This window comes from Cicer arietinum, chromosome 8, assembly GCF_000331145.2.
Source record: "Cicer arietinum cultivar CDC Frontier isolate Library 1 chromosome 8, Cicar.CDCFrontier_v2.0, whole genome shotgun sequence".
In the NCBI taxonomy this organism is placed as follows: domain Eukaryota; kingdom Viridiplantae; phylum Streptophyta; class Magnoliopsida; order Fabales; family Fabaceae; genus Cicer; species Cicer arietinum.
In genome coordinates, this window is record NC_021167.2 from 14,245,383 (window position 1) to 14,265,805 (window position 20,423).

The following is a 20,423-nucleotide window of genomic DNA, read 5'->3' on the forward strand; positions in this document are numbered from 1 at the left end:
TTTTTTTAAAATCCCTTTCGAAATCGATTGCCCAATCGATTGGCCCTTAAGTCAGGGGCTCAGCTATCCTGTCAATCGATTGCCCAATCGATTGAATCAAGCCAGAGTTCAAAATTTCACTAAAAACCTTCAGGAAATCGATTTGGAAATCGATTGGTATTAAGTCAGGGGCTCCGTTATCCTGTCAATCGATTGCCAAATCGATTGATTCAGCCCAGGATTCTATTTTCATTAAAAATCTTCACCCCAATCGATTGCCCAATCGATTGGCTCAGTGAAAATCCTCAGTTTTAGTTGTATGATTAATTGCTCATGAATCTATCCATGTCTTGTTTTATTATGTGTTAATTAGGAGATCGAGAACTGCATTTTACCTTCATTTTCATTGGCAATGTACTGTATGAACTTTTCGCATATTGAAAATCCTGTTAAGGTGCATGCTTAGTTGAAAAGTTGTTTTGAGCATTCAAAAACTTAATTGCTATGTGTTAACTGTTATTTTCTGGTTGGTGACCCTTTACACTATTGTGGAAATCTGGGCTTTGCCCTCAGATGAGAGTCAGGACGGCCCTACCGGTTCGTACCCTACGGACAGGGATGGAGGTGGGAACGCTTGACTGCTGTTACGTTAGGAGGATCTCACGGGGCGCGTGGAGATTACTCAGGGTGTATAGCTTTTTGGTAGGATGATCAGATTAGGATGATGTATAGGGACTAGGGGTCCTTCTTTTTGGTTTGAAGTATTTTTAGTTTGGAAAACTGTACTTATACAAATATTATCAGTTTGATATCATCTTTGGATGGGTTCCATGTACCATTTGATGTTATGTAAATATTTTGGATTTATAATTGGAGAAACTTTTCCGCTGCGTAAATTATAATGACTCAATTATTTATCCAAAGACATTTCCTCATTTGTTTTACTTTGTTTTATTTTAATTTCTTTTGAAAAAAAAATATACCCTCGCTTTGAAAAACGGGGTGTTACATAACCTCCCAACTGTCGAGTGTCGTGGACAGCTTCATCTCCTAGATTGTAATAAAGGAAAACCAACCAATGTCGTAGTACCCCATGAATAGTCCCGAAAACTATCTAAATAAATAAACAAACTAACATATTTCGCCTCCACATGCGTATGTGTTTTATCGGCGAAAATAGTGCTATCAACTAAATGCAACATGTATGTTCTAGCCGCACACTCAAACTACTTAGTTTGAATGAGATGACTATATAAATCACGCAAACGTTGCAGTCTATATTGGGAACATTTATTATAATTAATCTCAACTAGTGCTTCCTCCCATGTTGCACCTAAGTACTTGTGTGCAGCTCTTGCAGCATTATTACTGTTGATATTCACAGGTGCGTCAAAAAATTTACCATGAGGTGAGATGTGAAGAAGAGTCACGACGTCGTCCAACGTGATTGCCATCTCTCCAAATGACAAATGAAATGAGTTGGCCTCTCTATGCCACCTTCCAACAAATGCATATATCAGATCAGCATCAACCATAGTGAGGTAAGCTGAAGACAGATGTAGCAGCCCAGATTTCCGAATCCAATGATGTACATGATATGACATAGGAACTTGAGCAAACTTCTTCAGCTTTAATCCATGAGTAATAACCTTTAAATAAATAATTAATTAAATATAATTAAAAATTAATTAAAATATACCTCTCTTTCCCATAGCCTATGAGCCACATGGTGTTTATATTGTGTCAACACATATGTCACGATTGGTCCTCTAGAGAATTCGAGCTGTTGATCCTGCTCAGGCTCAACATCATCAGCATCATCAATATCATCATGTGCAGGCTCAACATATTGCTCCTTAGCCCGCTCCATTTGTGCAGGCTTAGTAGGCTAAGCGTCATCATCCTGGACATCCTGTCTACGACGACGCTACCTAATTGGACGATTTGCTTCATTCTGTCGTTTGTTTAATGTTGTTGGTGGAGTTCTCTCTACTCCATTACCACTATCACCTCTCACGTTGCGAATAATCTGGCCAAATGCACCTCTCATTCTATGAACTGCAATATATCAATAATTAAAAAAAATAAAAAAAAAAACTATAAAAAAAAATCATTTCAGAACTTTCGCATTGTTCCCAAACTTTCAAACCTGGATTCGGAAGTTCCATTGAAGGCCAAACTTTCAAACCTGGATTCGGAAGTTCCATTGAAGGCCAAACTTTCGAACCTATTTCGAATCTTTCTATGAATTTCAAAGTTTCGAAACATTTGAAACATTCAAATACTTCATGTTTCTGAAATTTACATTTCGAAAGTTTCAGATTGTTAGAAAGTTTCGAAGGTTTCTGCATTTGGAAAAATATTGTTTCGAAAGTTTCAAATTCTCGAAGTGGTCTTACTTTTCTGTTTCGAATGTTTCAAATGTTCGAAGGTTTGCAAATTTGTGATTCGGATAATTGAAAAAAAGAGAAGAGAAATATTTTGGAGATTTTTTTAAATAACAACCGATACAAAATTGTATTTTCAATAAGGATGGAGGTAGGGATGGCAATGGGTAGAGTACTATAGTACCCGTCCCCATATCCGCAATTTAAAAAAATACCCATATCCGTGCCCGTACCTTCTTGGATATCAATTTTAATACCCGTACCCTTACCCTATGGGTACCGAAGTGTTCGTACCCATACCCATTATCCGCGCTTTAACTAAAATAGATCGATAAATAAATGATATTGTTGTGATTAAATTTAAAAATTATTCAAATATTTTAAATTCAATCATAAAGTATTATATTCCAAAATATTTTCTAACTCAATAATTTCAAATGAACACTCATTCCAATACACATTCAAGTATCTATAATAATACTTTATGAAATTGCAAGTCATACGACAATATTATTCGAGATCTATAAAAATAATTGATAGGAAATTGCAAGTATAATTATAAAATTATGATTAATTCGACATAACTTTTAGTTATAAAGTCACAATTATTTACATATTCATCATAATCAAATTCTTAAAAAGTTTGCAAACGGTTATCTTTCAATTATAAATATTCTAGTGGTCCAATGATATTAATAGATGTTAAAACATAAAAGAAAATAATTAATTAAACTAAACACTAATATAATAAATAAATAATATATTTATATAAGTGCATATGCGAGTGCGGGGCGGAGTAGGTACTATAGTACCCGTACTCACTTAATTTTGCAGATAATTATCCGTTCTCCCATGTCCATATACATCATGCGAATTTTTATTCTATCTATTTTGGGTTTTTTTGCATATACTCATTAGGTAACTGGAGGGTGCATGCACTTCTTGTAGTTTTTATTTGAGGCAAAGCCACATTTTTTCTAAAAATAAAAATAACTCAAACAACAAACCTAACTTGTAACATAATCGTGGCACTCAACCATTGGCTTAATCTCGTTACATCATTATCATACACCAGCAAACCCGTAACTACCAAAACATACATAATTTCTCTCTCTCTCATCCTGCGTGTCACCTTAAAAGCCCTTAATTCTCTCACACTTTCTCTCTCTAAAAAAACTTTCAATGGTATCAAAAAACCCGAACCCGCCCGAAGGTTTTTGCTTGGATCCGACTGGTATGGGTTTACCGGGTTTTGGCCCCTTCGCCTCCGTCTCCGCCGCCGTGAACTTGTCGGAGGATGCCTCCAAGAAAGTTCGGAAGCCCTATACTATAACCAAGTCTAGGGAGAATTGGACCGAACCTGAACACGACAAGTTCCTTGAAGCTCTTCAACTGTAATGTTCATGTTCACTTTTTCTTTTTTGCATTTTTACTTTAATTATTTTGCTTTTTTTGAAAATTTTAGTGGTTGAATTTTAGTGTTTAGTTGAGAATTTGAGTGTTCAGTGACGATTTTGTGAGTGTTATGTGCTGAATTTTATGCAAAGGTGTGGAATTTAGGGTTTTTTGTTGATGGGTTTGGTTGGAACTTTGGAGGAATTGGGGATTTTTTTATGAATTTGAAGATGCTGGAGTGGAAATGGTAAATGGATAGGGTGAAGTTTCATGTTTTTAATGCTGAGTTAAGGGCATGCTTGATAGTTTTCATTTCCTAGTTTCCCTTAATAGCAAAAAATGTCACATTATTGATTCATGTTTTTCCAAAGTTGCAAAGGAAATTGTGAAACAAAACAATATTTAGGTATTTTCACCATCTTTTGTAGATAGTACTAAACTTCAATAAAGTGAACACGGTGGGAATTTCTTGATTAATAATGAAAATAGGGATTGTAAACAGAATTTTTTTTTTAACTTTCCTAATGTTTATCATAGCGTAGTTTCTTGTTCGAAAGGATGAAGATGTGTATCAATTGTATACATTTCTAAAAACAATGAAAATATCAAAAAACTGTTTTCATTATTTCCAAAAATGCATATTCATTTACTATCATTTCTTCTTATCTCTGTGACAATGATTTACTTCAAGAGCCTCTCCTCATCAAAGTAAAATGAACAACCATTTTAAGAAAATGAAAACAGGAAATGTTTCACAAAGTAAACAGTCCCTTACTTTTTTTTGAAATGTTTATCTAAGCTAACATATTTTGTTGTTATGGTCTCAAATACCACTTTTGGTTCAAGCCCTGTGTGGTGTGCAATCCACGCTGAAGGAGATGAGTTCAAAATATCAATTGGACAAGTTATAGTCTTATAGAGCTAGGATAGAGAGGTTGGATTTTCAATTGTTAAGGAGAGGGAGTGATGCAATGTTCATTAGCTTTTATACTAGAATTTGAATTGCACTAAAATCTAAGATTGAGTAACATGTAGATTCTGTTCTACTTCATATACATTGAAATTATGGTTGTGGATTTAACCCAGTGTTGTCAAATAGCTGCTATAGTGTCATAGCATTGCGGAATTTGAACAAAATGGTATTGCTCTGTGATATGTTATTAGTACAAAGTATTGTCAAAGAGTCGCTATTATGGTGCGATAGCTCCGCAGCATAGTGTAATTAGATTTTAGAACAAGCCGCTATTTTTCACGATCTGCAGTTGACCACACTGGTTTAACTAGTTGAAAATGGCTTCCCGTATGCCAGCCGACCAGTAGTACCTTCCCCTTTCATGCAGAAATCTTCTTCTCTGTGCATGAACTTCCACTCCCAGCCCTGCCATTAGGGGTGTTCATGGTTCAAAAACTGAATTGAATTGGACTACATAATAATTTGGTTTAGTTATTAAAAACCATTTTCATAAAAACTGGTTAATGGTTCAAACCAATTTCAATTCAGTTCTAAACCAGTTTAAAACCGGTTTACCTATATTACTCTGCATGAATTAAAATACGAAAACAGTGCAGACATACAAAGAGAAAGACAGAGGTGGGAGAAGAGGAAAGGATAAAGAGATGCACCAACAATGGAGAAATCCGAATTGGTGGTGGATACTCACAGTCAGACGTAGATGGCACTGGAAACGTGGGCGCGCCGATGACAAAGGAGTATCTCCCAACATAAATGAGCTCGCGGTGGTGGTTGACAGTCTCCGATCGCGGATCTAGTTTGCGGCAGTGGGTGGCGGCTCAAACTAGCTCAAACTAGGTGTTGGGTGGAGGAGATGGAATTGATTTGGGGCTAGAGTTTAGTCATTTTGAATTTTTTTATTTTCAAAAATTCAGTAAAAGTAATTTCTCTTTGACTTTATAAAAATTAATAATTTCTTTTAGACAAATTCAGTGAATTTTATTTTTTATTTTTATGATTTAAGTTAAAAAAGTTCAAAAATGGTTCGAACCAGTTTTTTAATTAAGTTTGGTTTAGTGGTCTTTTTTAAATTTATAGTTCAGTTCATGAACCATTTAATTGGTTTGGACTTATATGGTGTAGTGCGGTTCAGTTTATCAATATGGTTCAATTAACTATATATTTTGCACACCCCTAATTTCCATCATCAGTTTCCTTCTTTTCCAGCAAGGCAACTCTGATTCTAGCTTTTCTTGGGGCTACGTTTTTTTAGAAGCTAGGTTAATGTTTGACTATTTATTTGTCACTCGTTTGGGCCTTAAAAAAGGAGATAATGGTTTGGGCCTGCCATTAAAACCTATTCCTCCGAAACTATCTTTAATATAAATGGATCTGTTCAATCACCCCAAAAAAGTGGGTTTGTACTAGCTAAAATAAAATATATATAATTATATAATAATTATTTTAAATAGTAATACTAGTAAATGTAGAAGAAAAAAAATTTGTTAATATTATATTGTACTCTGCTTAAGACCTATGAATTTTTATTGCTAAGTATGAATATTTCATGTAATACGATTATCTTTTTAGTTTTTTGAGCATAATGTGTGTATGTGTTATTTGTATAATATGTATTATATATACAATAGAATAGCGGTCATTCTGCATCATGCTATCCCGTTATATTAGTTTTGGGTTTAGCTGACGCACTATCCGGGACCGACAACATAGGAACTGTAGTAGCATAGTGAATGTATTATTCGACCATGATACAACACAAAATGACCTGAAGCCATGTTCCTCTGGAGTCTCTGGATGATGAAGATGTTCATATGATTGTGGGGTTTCTTTATTTTTAGTAAAATAAAATTATAATGATAATGCTGAAGTGGCTTGCCACCATAGCATTTTTTAATAAAAAATTAAATAAAAAAGGATTAATTTGTGCACATTTTAAAGGATAAATTATCTATATGGAAAAAAAGATCAATGACCTTTAGTGAAATTTTGCCTTAATTTTATGTGTCATATTAGGATGATAGAAAGAAGAAATATTACAGGGAAGTAAGAATCCCTCCTAAAAAGTAAAAAGAGGAAACAAGTGAGCCAAAGTGACTATAAAAAGCAAAGATGTAATACAACTTCCTTGAAACATCTGTGGCACAAAAGAGAAACCATAAACACAACACTTTGTAGTAACAAATATAAAGGTCGATAAATATTTCCTCTCAACCTTTAAGACACCCTTGAAAATATATGCAATTTTTTTTACCATATATACACTTCAAATTATAGTTTTTTACTTTAATTATTATGATAAGTTGAGAGTGCTGTAAATCATTGCATTATTTTGGTGGAGAGTTTCATTGAAAGGTCAAGGCTAATTCCTTTCGATAAATGATGAAATGTAGTGTTTCAAATTAAAACTGATTGTGGTTGTTTCTATCCTTTCTTGTTCTCAGTGTCGCCATTTTGTATTATCCTCAAAAAATTTGTTCCTTTATTTCTGTATCCAGATTTGACCGTGACTGGAAAAAGATTGAAGCATTTGTTGGATCAAAGACTGTTATACAGGTAATTTCAAATGGGAAGAAAAAATGTTCACCAGAAGTGAATCATCTTTATATTTCCTGCTTTAAGGCTAGACCTTTTATTTTAGTCTGCAACTTCTAAGTATCCCCTGTTCTCATTTTCTTTTAAAACATTTGGTTCACGGTGTTTTGGGAGGGAAATCAACAGAGCCATGAGAAGAAAAGGGGTTTTCAGCGATAAATAGCAATTCAGGTGATATATCATGTTCCATGTGAGTTAAAAAAATGGTTGGAGAAAATCCATGATCTTGTAATCCGGTTAATGCTGTTTATTTATCAAGTATCCACAGTTGATCTGACTTGAAAGATATGAACGTATATGAATGTTTGCATATGAGGCCTGTTATTTTATTTTCCATGTTTTGATGTGGTATGCATACTCAAGTTAAGAAGGACTAAAAGAATGCTCTCTGCCAACTTTGTAGATACGTAGCCATGCACAAAAATATTTTCTAAAAGTTCAGAAGAGTGGGGCCAATGAACATCTTCCTCCACCCAGGCCTAAAAGAAAAGCTGCTCATCCATATCCTCAAAAAGCTTCCAAAAGTGGTAATAATCTTTCACCTTAGTTTTTTTTTCCTGTGAGACATTATGAGTACAGTTCTTTCTAATGATTTGTATTTGATATTTGACAGCTCCTGTACTCTCACAAGTACCGGGATCTTTTCAGTCTTCACCACCTTTGCTTGAACCTGGATATATACTGAAGCATGAATCCATACCAATGCTTGAAACTCCTATTATGAACACTGTGGTGTCTTCCTGGTCGAACCACACGTTGCAAAATACAAATTTATTGCATGGTATTTAATGCTACAATATTTTGGAGCTTATATTTTTCTTATACATAATCATGAAGTTTTGTAGATGAAAATAATTGACAGTTTATTCAAGATAGTTGAAACTTGTAACCCCCACCCCCCAAAAAAATACTAACTACTTTCTTGTGTTTGCAACCCCATGCCTTTTGCAGCGCCAAAAGTGAATAACTCCTGCAGTAGCACTGAAAGTACTCCTAAAGTGCGGCCGGTTGGTGAATCTAATAGTCAAGAGAATAAAAGCCTTCCATTGAGAGGCAAGGCTTAAATGATTTCCCTTTATAATTTCAAGTTGACTTTCTTCTGTTGTTTCATTTATGCACGGCAAGGTTATTTGGTGGTTTTTTGAAAGAGGCATATGATATATATTTAAGCATGTTTGCTTTACACCAATTTCATATCCGAAAGCCATGGTATATAGGATCTGTAGTAACTTAATCTAACCAACTTCTTTCACAAGTTTTAAGATCACTTTTATTCTACCCACATTATTCGCATCAGATTTTCAGTTCTGAGCATGAGAGGAAGTGTAAAGAGTCCCACATTGAGTAGAAATATGGTCTAAGCAATGCTTATAAGATTGGACAACCCTCACCTAAATAGCCGATTTGGTAAGATTGAGTTAGACCAAAAACCTTACATGATATTAAAATATATCCTAGATTTGCTCCCGAGCCAGGCTTATGATCCAACCACATTGTCTAGTAGTATGGCCTTAAAAGGCTTATAGAGCTTAGACAATTATAAACCAATTTTGTAGGTTGAGTTAGCGATGAGTCCAAATTTTGAAATGGTTTCAAAACTTATCTTAAATCTTTCATCGTGCCAAGACTTTGTTATTTCACCCACATTTTGCGCCCTTAATGTCTAGTTTTGCATGTGCGAGGGTCCTATTATGAGCGTGAGGGGTATTTTGAGAGTTCCACGTTGGCTATAGATAATATAGCCTAGATAGTGCTTATAAGGCTTTGGGTAGTCATCAACTCATAAGTCAGTTTTGTGGAGTTGAATTAGGACCAAAACCTATGATATTGGTAATCATTGTCTTGTGCACCAAAATTTTCACTTGAACTGTGATTTAACTGCAAGGCTCCCTTGCTAAAAACTCATTTTTCTCATAATGCAATTTTCCTTTTTATGATATTGTTAATCACTATATCCTTGATAATTTTAATAAACATTTTAATGATTTTTTTAATTTTTATTGCAGTTCTTCCAGACTTTTCTCAAGTATACAACTTCATTGGCAGTGTATTTGACCCAGAAGCAACTGAGCATCTACAGAAACTTAAACAGATGGACCGTATAGATGTTGAGACGGTATTGTTATTCTGTTCAGCTTCATTGGATTCTATTTTACTTAGTTTTTGACAAATTATTTTAAAAAAAATCCTTCTTACAATTGACTACTTTTTGAAATAATATAAAGATTTATTGCACCTGATTTAACATTGACCTGTGTGATAATTGATTAAATGAATTGTGGTTGTTCAAAAGTACTTACAAATGTATGGTCTCTCTTGGCTCTATTTAGGTGCTTCTGTTGATGAGAAACCTGTCTATCAATTTAACTAGCCCAGATTTCGAGGATCATGTAAGTATATTCATGTCACTGATATTTAGATGTGCGTCTTGATGAGTTCATGCCTCTACTAGACCCTTGTAGAAACACAAAACTCACTAGCATTAAATATTTATCTTTATTACATATAATGTTTATCTGGTATGATGAATGCATTCGTTAGCTATCGATACTAGAGGATAGGGAAGGGAGTATTATTTTAAATTTTAGCTGTTTGGTTCAATTTCTCAGAAGAGAGGGGAGGGGAAGGGAGCGGAGCAACCTCTTGGTCAGTTTTAGCTCTCCAAAAGTGGGAAGTTTTAGGTGAGAATATTTGTTTAAAATTTGAACTTAAATATCCTTTTATTTAATATGATAGTAAATATTACAAGGGTGGAAAAAGTAAATTCATAGTTCATACCTTTCATCTATTAAAATCTCTTCCCTCCCCTCCCCTCGTCGAACCAAACACAACACATAAAGTTTCTCCCCTTCCTTCCTCTCTCTTGTCTCCTCCATTAAAATTTCTCTCCTCATCCCCTGTCGGTTGAACTGAAGAGACCCTAAACAAACACACTTACGCACTCATAAAATGCATGTTCATTTAGCATATTAGTTTTTCAGAGTTTGAAAATATTGTCAATAGTATTTGGCATTAATTGGCCGAGAAGACTTCCAATTGAATTTCAAAGGAAAGTATGATAAAGAACTTGATGTATGTTTTTGCCTGCCTCTTTTCTTATCACTGATGAGAATGTTGCATATTTCATGCAGAAAAAGCTACTTTCGTCCTATGAAGTCGATGTCGAGACAAATAACTATATCAATCCGATACATGATGATCAATTGAAGAGTGCTACTACTTAGATAGATTGGATCCACAAGATTGGTTCATTTTTCAGCAATTGGATTTCATAGTTTTGCATTAGATAAGATGCATTGGAAAGTCAAAAGCTGAGAGGTTAGAGTCAAAGATCTTGTACTAGTTTGTAATTGCTGTTGCAGCTAAGAAAGAAAAGCCTTGATTCTCTTCATTCATTTTGATGTCGTGTATATATCAAAGAACCTATTATAAAAAAGACAATAAAAATGTGGAAATGTATAGTTTTTCCTAGTTTTGAGAAGCTCCGTATACTACCTAATAGTTAAAGTTATTTGGTGTGAAATTTTTAAGCGTTCGAATATTAAAATAAGTTATTCCACTCGTTTTATAACAAGTGTCGTCTAAAGATTTTTATAAAAATTAAATAAAAAAAAATAGTCAACAATTAATAAAGACAATTATTAATTATTGATTATTAATAATGATCATAAATGTTTTGTGAGACATAATTATTTGAAAGTGATACATATAAAATACTAATTTGGTAGCAATATTGGAAAATATAACTTAACGTTATATTGGAAAAAGTATAACGACGTTTATTTTAAAATAATTTATTTGTTGTATAGACACTTATTTTGAAACGTCTGAAATTAAATAGTTAAGAATTTAATCAAAATACCAAGCTTCATGAACAGTTGGAATTAATGCCTTTTTTTTTTAAGAAGATTTTTGTTTAACATGTGACTTGATCTTGAGCTTTGCCTCTGAACTTTTTGTTTTGGGTGAATATGCTTTTGTTGTGTTATCGAAAGTTGAACAACAAAGTGTTCACATCTCAGATAAGAAACAACTTTTGTTTAAGATTTGATAAAAAATGCAAGGTTTTATTACCAGGGGCACGAGATAAAAAAAACTGAAGTTGAACAAAAAGTGACAAATTCAAAATTAAAGTCAAATGTAGATGTTGTCTAATATAATTATTGTTTTTATGAGAATTATAACCAAAACAAAAGTATGTTGAATGTCTAACTTGAGATTCAAATTGGATGTACACAATGGTGGACAACGAATCGGGTAGGGCGGATTCGGACCCAAAAACTCTAACCAACCCAAACCGACGGGTAGACTTTAGTTAGGCGGGTGGGTTCACGCGGCTTTAACTTTTTTTTGACATTTTTGGTTTTTTGGCCCAATAACTTTTTTTGGCCAATTTTTTTTGGTCCATTTATTTTCTAGTCATTTTTTAATTAAAAAGTCATTTTCATGTGTTTTTTTTTTCCAAAATTCTATTTATTTAACTATTCTAATTTTTTGTTTAAAATTGGACAATTTTTTCCAATTTCTTTTTATAATGAGCATTCTAGAACTCTAATTTTTAGATGTTATAGATAAAAATAACCATTAAAGCATCATGTTTATAAATATGATATATACTCCACCAATTTATAATTGAAATGCAAACATATTTATAATTCTAACCATTGAAATATAAACTTAAAATGTTTATAAAATCTAAAGATCTTAAACTAAATGTCCAATGTCCTTATAAAAAATCAATACAAATAATATCAATGTCCACTTTGTCATCTTTGCTAGCCAATCTAAAAAATTGAACAAAAATTAATTAGTAATCACTAATTAGAGTACAAAATAACTATGCAACAAACATAATATAGCTATTTTACTATTCTCTTTCAAATTCAATGGATGACTACAAAACAACATCAGTCCAATGCCAGCAAAACTTCGAAGCAGTAGTTAGAAATCATATTCATAACTATTAATTATCTTTACAACTGCAAAATTAAATTCATTGGATAAAATGTAATACAAGCTTAAATTGGAAAAAATGTAATACAAGGCTTAAAATGGAAAAAATGTAATACAAGGCTTAAAATGGAAAAAATGTAATACAAGGCTTAAAATGGAAAAAATGTAGTACCTTTGTTTCTTTTAACAAGGCTTATAAGGCAGTAAATCTGCAAAACAATCACACTCATTAACATATAAAAAGCACACAAAAGCATATAATATAAAACCAATAAGCAAAGAAAATGAAATAAAAAAAATAAAGAAGTTAATCATTCCAATTAAAATTGGTAAATCTAACTAATAACAACAATGAGTATATTAAGATTTAATTTTTTACCTCTCAAATATGTGAAAAGCACACAAATATATGGAAAACACATATACAAATCCATGGAAAACATTAAGCAAATTCAAATAAAGACTCCTCCAACTCGAGTCTGAGGAAGAAGAAGGAAGAAAGGAACCACTCAACAGCATGTAAAACAAAATAGTATACTTAAAAAATCTGTTATCATGATGAAGATTGAAGGCATCAACATTAAGAACATAATAGAAAGTTAAAAAGTAAGGATTAATGTGGAAAATTGGACATAGCGGATTCTTTATCTTAACAGTAATAAAACAAACCACAATCAACTCACCTAACATATTCATAAGAACAAAAACAAACAATTTAAGATGAGGACAAACAATTAGTAGGACAAATAACAGAGTTAAGAACAGGACAAACTGCATGTTAAGGTGAGGCAAATTACTACATAATAACACATTATAGTTAAGAAAATTGAAAACAATATTTAATTAGCTATAGAAAATTTCAACCAAACTCCAATAATACAAGAACATTCTTGTTTGATGATGATTCATAAGGGTTGAAAATCTAACCCTAATCATCCAAAAACCTAACCCTAATCAAAGATTTATAACAAAGATGAAAAAAAAAAGTTGAAAACCTAACACTAATCATACAAAAATAAAAACTAAATCAAAATTCTAATATATAAAACAACATGCAAAAACAAAAAAAAAAATCAAACTCTAGAAAATCCAAAAACAGAAACAATAGTTAAATCAAAACCTAATCATAATAAAAAGAAATAAAAACCCAAACACGATTCAAAATAGATTAGAAAAAGATTAACATGTTTAAAAAAACAGAGATGAATAATGCTATTTTTAAACACGAGATTGAAAATGCTAACAAAGAGGAAAATGTTTAGAACAACAAAGACGAAACTAACAAATTTAAAACAACAAAGACGAATAAAGACAATTTTTAAAAACGAGATTAAAAAGTTTAGAACGAAAAGTTAGAGAGTTGAAAAATAAGAGATAGAGTGATAACCTGGAGTGGACGTGGCTGCCGTTGGCAGTCATTGAGGCTTGAAGGAATTATGGTTTGTTGGTGTGAAGAACTAGGGTTCGTGAGAGGATGATGAAAGAGTGAAATTAGGTTGTAGGTGGGATTGTGAGACTCTGATTGAAATTAGGGCTGAATTATATTAGTGGGCCAAATCAAATTGGGCTTGGTGAACCTAGTCTAACACTTAACAATAAAATACTATAAACTGTTATCGGACGGGTCGGTCACCGCCGGTCCAAAATCCATGACTCGAATCCGCCCGAGTCTACCCTATTGAACCCTTTAATCTTATCCATATGACCCGTTGAGTCCGGTCCAACCCGCCCAATTCACCTCATCCGTTGCGGGCCAGGCAGTATTGGGCGAACCCATCTCATTTGTCCAGCCCTTGATGTACATAATATATCCTATAATAGTATTGAAAATAATAAACTTAAATATTAAATATTTTTAAAGATTATAAATTTAGATTTAAATTTAAATATATTTAAAATTTAGATTTAAATTTAAATATATTTAAAATTTAAAGTAAAATATAATTATGATACAATTGGTCTAAATTTTATTTAGAGTACTAAATACATCAATTTTTATTAATTCAACTTTCTCTTATTTTAAAATTTAAAATTTAAGAGAGTAATTTATATTTAAAATTCTTGTTAGGATGTTTTAAGATTTGATAGAATTTATTTTATATTTTAGGATATAATGTTTTTAGGATTTGATAGAATTTATCCCTATATTTATTAGGACCTAATATATAGAGTTTACATTAGAATATTTTTTATATCCCTAAAATAAGAAAGACAACTTTTGTTTTAGATTTATCAAATCTTACTTTTTATAAAATCAATGTTATAAAAAATCAATGAATTCTTTTCACATCTCAATGTACAGAGAAAAAGTAAAATGGAACTGGACATCAGCAATAGTGGGGGCAGCTTCAGCATTAGCAGCAACTTCAATCCTCTCAGCCAAACCCAAAGACCCAACCTTCCACCTTATCTCCATCAACTTCACTTCCTTAAAACTAAACATACCCGTCCTAGACGCCGAGCTTCTTTTAACCGTCCACGTCACCAACCCAAACATAGTCCCAATTAACTACTACTCTTCAACTACCATGTCTATTTTCTACGATGGCTCGTTACTCGGCTCGGCTCCAGTACAAGTCGAGTGGTAGCTGACGTGGCGAAGCGTGAGATGATACTTGATGCAGCCGTTGATATTGCTGGCACAGCTAGAGTATTGTGGTGGGACCATAAGTTTAAAGTTCGCGTGAATAGTCATGTTACTGTTGATCCTGTTTTTCTTCATGTTATTGATCAGGATAGTACCGCTCAACTTCAACTCTTTGTATCAGGTGAATAGCGTCAATTTTAATTAAGCATTGCAAAATTCACGTTTTGATTGTTTATTTTTCATTTATTATGTTATTTTTTATTAAAAAAATGCAAAGGGAGGTGGGTGAGCCTACTATGTTAGCAACAATCAATTTCACTTATGTTAATTGTGCATTCGAATTATCATATTTCACTCATTTTATCTTTATTGACAAGTTTTTTTTTTCTTTGGATGCTTGCACAATGTTTGTGTGGATAGATGATGAGTCGGCAAATGAAGATGAAATCGAAACAGAACATGAGAAGTAATCAGCATGTCGCTTCAATATTAAATAGTTTTTGTTATTATTATGTTTATAGCTATGTTCGACTAAATTTGATTATTTATTTGTGTTACTTAATTTTAAAATTTAGAATTATGTGACATTTGAGATTTAAATTCTATTTGGTTTGGTTTTTATGTTTTTCACAATTGATTAAGTTACTTTTTTTTACTTTGAATGTTGTTTAATTGAAACCAAATTTTATCGTATTTTTTATATATTTTATTATTTTAAATGTTTTTTTGGGGTAAAATGTGCCACACTAAGTGTTGTTAGAGAGTAATTTTTTTCGTACAATGTTCATAGGTGGTTAGAATTCAAATTAGATAATAAATTAGGAGTAGCTATGAGGGGAAGGGGACTAATTTGTCGGTTATAGCTTGTTGAAGTAGCAATTTACAAGAAAGGAGGTTTCAATTGTAAATTTATATATTTAAAATTTCATGAAAAAAATTAACTCAAGATTGATATTGGTTGTAAAAAGCAGAAAACGGATAACGTTCTTGATTCTGAAACCAGAAAACGGAGAACGTTCTTGGTTAGTTGAAAATAACAGTTTAAGCTTATTGATTTAATTTAATAATTGAAAGAGTGAAAGTAAATAGATAAGGGAAGAAATATAACACACATATATATCCTGGTTTACCCAATATTAGTTACGTCTAATCCTCACAAATGTGAGATTTTCCATTAAGTGTTCAAAGGAAGACTGTTCTTGGTTTTTACACCACTTTTGCAGATTAATCTTGATCTTATTACAACTTACTACCTTTCAACTCAGAAAAGATTTCCACAGATCTACCTTTCAATATTTAAAAAGGATTTACACACTACCTTTCACACACATAAAATGATTTTTACAAAAACCTCTCAAGCTATTTCAACACAATAGTCTTAGATTTACAAAGTGATGATTTAAAGGGTGTGACAAAATCTGAATATGCTCAACTCTTGTTTAAGAATGGATTCTGATCTTTGAACTCGGCAGTGATTAACATTTAGAGCCATTGAGAACTGAACTGAAAGATGTTTGACAATCTCAAAGAATTTCGAATATGATTGCAAAATGAAGTATTGTTTGCTTTCTTGAGTTCTGATATTTCCTCATCTTGAAGTCCCTTTTATAAGCTTCAAAAGAGCTTATGACATCTCATTTGTCCGTTGAGAGTTGTCCATCTGTCATATGACAGTAAGTGGATAAGATCAATCATAAAGCAAGAATGTTCTTAGATTTGAACAACCTTGCTTTTTTGAAAAATCAAGAACGATCTTCGTTCTTGCTTTGTGGTAACTGAGTCTTGGCTTTAACTTGACATATGTGTGAAGTGTTATTCATGCTTTGCAACACATGTACAAACTGTTAAAATTTGCACGATTGTTCTGTCCAAAACTTGTCAATATTTATGCTTCTTGTTTGCTTTTAACTTTGGAAAATGATTTTGTTTTAATGACGTATGAATTATAGTCTTTGCATTGCCTCTTGGAGTGATCTTCATACTGAAATCTATCAATTGCATATTTTGGAGAACGTACTAAAACGAATCTGCAAGTTCTGAATCTGATTTGATTACTTTTTGAAATTCTGGAACTTGTGGAGAACGTTATTTGTTTTCCTCCAAAATGTTCTTCGTTTTTCTGACTTGGTTTTGTTTCTTCTATATTATGATTTGTTTTGATTTTTTTGGTACCTATCTTGATTATCACACTCAAGCAAACATATTAAATACCAATATGCACATAATCATAATTATAGTCTTAATTACCATTTTTTATCATCAAAACATTTATTTAAGATTTTGTCTCAACACTTATCTTGTCAAGAGTGGAAGTGAAAAAATAGAGAGGTGTTTGTGGATAAATTTGTATGTCCATTATACTAATAGTGTCACGTGATATTGTCCTCTCAACAAAACATTGAAATTAAGGGGTGATGCATTGATGGTAATTTGGTGAGTGTCCTAAATTGTGCTAAGCAAAAAGTAATAAGAAAGGTTGTATCCATAAGAATTTTGTTTAATTTCAATTACAAGATAGATAATAACATTTAGGTAAATAAAACAATATTGTTTAATTTGGTTCGTTATCGAGATAAAAATTATGATTTGATAAAATTTAATTAAAAATGATTAGGACTTTAAATTCTCTTTTTTATTTTTACTATGTAACTATTAAATTTTTGTAATTGGACTGGTATCAATAGATATCTACAAAAAAATATCCACAATTAATAGGTTAAAAATCCACATTACGAGTACAAGTGTAGACACAAACAATTATCCGTAAAAACAAACAGGTATGGATACGGTGTACATGTAGCTTACTACCCACTCCTCACTACATCCACATATTATATTTATATTTATACTCGTAAATGTCATTGAATTTATATATTTTATCATGACTAACAATATTTAAGCTACCAATCTAAATATACAAATAAATTCACAGTTAAAGTTAGTTAAATTCCTCTTAATTTCTTAGGGATAAATAAAAATAATCCATAACTAAGACATATATAAAGTTAACCATTAATTTCATAAAATCTGCTAAAAAAAAATTTAAATTTTATTTTGTTTTTATTTAAACAAATTCTTGTTTAGACTAGTTGTTAACTTTCTCTTTTGATTTTATTTTTATAAATATCACTAAATTAAAGAAATATTTTTATGATATTTCATAATTTAATATTAAAGAACTTTGAATATTTTCTTAATTATGTTAAAATGATTTGGTACTTTGTGATTTTATATTTTATTTTACTTAAAACAAGGGTAACATATATGAATAATTAGGTAGAACAGAGTAAGTGTACGGGTACAGAGATTGAGATTGATACCCACGCGGGTATGACCTCGTGTACATGTATTGTTTTAAATGCTAGGACGATGGCATGTACTATAGTACCCTACCAATTGTCATATTTAATTGAGTTTTTACATGAAAATGTCAAATTATCAAAATAGGTTAAGTCCAATTCTTTGATTCAAAACCCATTTTTTTCATAACAATAACTCGTAATTCTTTATGTGATTACTATGTTATTGTGAACACATGATAAATTTTTAAGTTTCTACATCAAATACGTCATCTGGTTGGGCTTCATATTGTGCCTCTTCTTGTTGGGCCTCTTGTGCCTCTTTCTGTTGGGTCTCTTGTGCCTCTTTCTGTTGGGTCTCTTGTGCTTGTTGCTGCTATAATCGTCGTTGTTCCCGTTCACTTGTCAACACGTTGACCCCGTACGGAAGCGGATGGTCTAACACGATGATCCTCACCATTAGAAGTACTCTCATTAATTAGAACACGACCCGCTCTGTTAGTCAGGAAACATAGTGTGCACCATTTCTGCATAACCAAATCGTAATCAAAATCAAAACAATAAAACCTATGTGAACTTGTTTTCTGCAAGCCCTACGTTATATGAGTTCGCGTAGCAAGTCCAGAAATGTACGTACCTAAACTCAGTGTCAACAAACTCAGAAACCATGTGAACTGAGTCCACGTACGTGAATTCATTTGGGTACGTTTCTAGGTTTTATGGCACTGAGTTCACATAGGTTTGTGGGTTTGCAAGAACAACAGTAGTGCGTTTATGGATTGCAAGAATACAAGAAAAATAACGACAACAACAATATTGTAATTGTGTCTACTCTCTACCTCTCTAATATATGTCTACTCCATTCATGCTTTAATGTCGCCGCCAACAATAAACACTAGTGTCGGACCACCATCGCCCAACCCCCATTAGCACAGAAGAGTTTGAAAGCAAAAATCAATTGCTAACGTAGTTGAGAGTTATATATTATGGAAATGTGCTACAAATGATTATTGGAGAGTTATAATGCCAACATAGTTTAGATTTCAGCTTTGCATAATAATGCCTATGCATTTCATTTATTTTCAATAAAAAAGAAAAAGTCAATTGTGGAAATACTCTTTGCTTCTGAAAAGAAAAACCCTAAAATAACCTCAATTTTGATGAGGTGGCAAAATAATAAGTTAGGGTGCTAACAGATTAGAACATATCTCATCTTCCCTCTCGCCACACGCCGCCGTTTGCAGGCTGTTCGGATTGCACTCTCTCTCGCCACACGCCGTCGTCGTCGCCGTCGCTACTACAGGTATCTCTATTGTCCACTTCAGTGAAAACTGAAAACCTATATAGTATTGGTCCTTGGTTATCGTCATACGGGTTTTTCATTCTCTAGTTGTATCACTGCATATATTCATACGTCTCTTCTTCTTTTATTACCGTTCACTTTTGCGAATCGTTTTTATTTTCTTCCGAATTGTTGTTTTCTTTCGAATTGTTGTTTTCTTTCGAATTGTTTCATAAGGAATCAAATCAAACCACCGATTATTGTTCTTGCTCACTACATTCTTGAAAATACCTCTCTTAGCTGCTGAACTCAACTCTGCAAGTGGAATCCCAAATCAGGTTCCGACGCGGCATGACAGAGAATGACGGCACATCCGCCAATGGCGAAAAAGCTCTCAAGGAATGTGAACGCATGATTCAGAAGAGCCTCAAGTGTATTTCAATTCTTCCCTTATCCCTACCTCTATTTAATTAACCGAATTCTCTCTAATTTTAATTTGTTATTTATCAATTTATTTATTTATTATATTATATCAGCTCCAATGGTGAAGTTCTTGAGGGAACAGTTGAAGAAAGCTGGGTGTCCTGTTGAAGACAATTTCATCAAAGCTGTTAATTGTAATCAGTTACATGCTGGCGGTTACGTTCCCGGTCAAGGGGTAGGTGCACGTCCTTTTCATTTCTATATTATCAATATCAAAGGACTCATATCTGTTCACAATTTCAAAACTATATGCTGCTGCAACTATCTTTGATTAAAATTTCATTTTTTATATACAATTAGCAACATAAATTTTTATTATCATTGCAAAAGCCGAGATAAAAAGTGTCTGACTTTGAGATTTCATGACTTTAGTGTATTTAGATTATTAAAGTAAGATTGTCTGGATGAGAGAAAAAGGTGTGTTAAGCACTCAGAGAGAGATAGAGAGAAAGTCACCAACTGGTACACAACTGAAAGGTAGACAATCTTTCCC

At 32.5% G+C, this 20,423-nt stretch overlaps 3 protein-coding genes, 1 long non-coding RNA gene and 1 pseudogene across 6 annotated transcripts in view; 3 read left to right on the forward strand and 2 right to left on the reverse strand.

The window, feature by feature from the left end:
* Positions 1–1,849, reverse strand: part of LOC101513049 (serine/threonine-protein phosphatase 7 long form homolog) — a 4,769-nt gene extending 2,920 nt beyond the window's left edge. Inside the window, exons 1-2 of the mRNA XM_004516820.1 lie at positions 1,679–1,849; positions 1,290–1,628 (exon numbers count right to left, since the gene is read on the reverse strand). Coding sequence (XP_004516877.1) covers positions 1,290–1,628; positions 1,679–1,849 — 510 coding nt within the window. The remainder of the gene's footprint in view (positions 1–1,289; positions 1,629–1,678) is intronic.
* A 1,606-nt stretch (positions 1,850–3,455) lies between these two features.
* Positions 3,456–10,807, forward strand: LOC101510470 (protein REVEILLE 6). Of its 2 annotated transcripts, none has more exons than XM_073364667.1 (8): positions 3,456–3,760; positions 7,230–7,287; positions 7,730–7,853; positions 7,940–8,107; positions 8,278–8,379; positions 9,333–9,442; positions 9,657–9,716; positions 9,936–10,007. In XM_073364667.1, the coding sequence occupies exons 1-8, from the start codon at positions 3,549–3,551 to the stop codon at positions 9,981–9,983; spliced, it is 882 nt and encodes a 293-aa protein (XP_073220768.1). In that variant the 5' UTR covers positions 3,456–3,548; the 3' UTR covers positions 9,984–10,007. The 2 variants fall into 2 exon arrangements, with proteins under 2 accessions (XP_073220768.1, XP_004516868.1); XM_004516811.4 differs by lacking the exon at positions 9,936–10,007 and adding an exon at positions 10,458–10,807 and having other exon boundaries at positions 3,458–3,760.
* A 1,103-nt stretch (positions 10,808–11,910) lies between these two features.
* On the reverse strand, positions 11,911–13,824 carry LOC140918983 (uncharacterized). Its single transcript, XR_012161486.1, has 3 exons — positions 13,667–13,824; positions 12,452–12,488; positions 11,911–12,110 (listed from the first exon to the last, which is right to left on the reverse strand). It is a non-coding gene; the product is annotated as an uncharacterized lncRNA (long non-coding RNA).
* A 682-nt stretch (positions 13,825–14,506) lies between these two features.
* Positions 14,507–15,485, forward strand: LOC113785007 (uncharacterized; annotated as a pseudogene).
* Positions 15,486–19,327: 3,842 nt separating this feature from the next.
* Positions 19,328–20,423, forward strand: part of LOC101511021 (mitochondrial inner membrane protease ATP23-like) — a 3,816-nt gene continuing 2,720 nt past the window's right edge. Inside the window, exons 1-3 of one of the 2 annotated variants that reach the window (XM_004516813.4) lie at positions 19,328–19,468; positions 19,748–19,880; positions 19,984–20,105. In XM_004516813.4, the coding sequence (XP_004516870.1) occupies positions 19,799–19,880; positions 19,984–20,105 (204 nt within the window). In that variant the 5' untranslated portion in view covers positions 19,328–19,468; positions 19,748–19,798. The remainder of the gene's footprint in view (positions 19,469–19,747; positions 19,881–19,983; positions 20,106–20,423) is intronic. The other variant, XM_004516814.4, reaches the window with a different exon arrangement.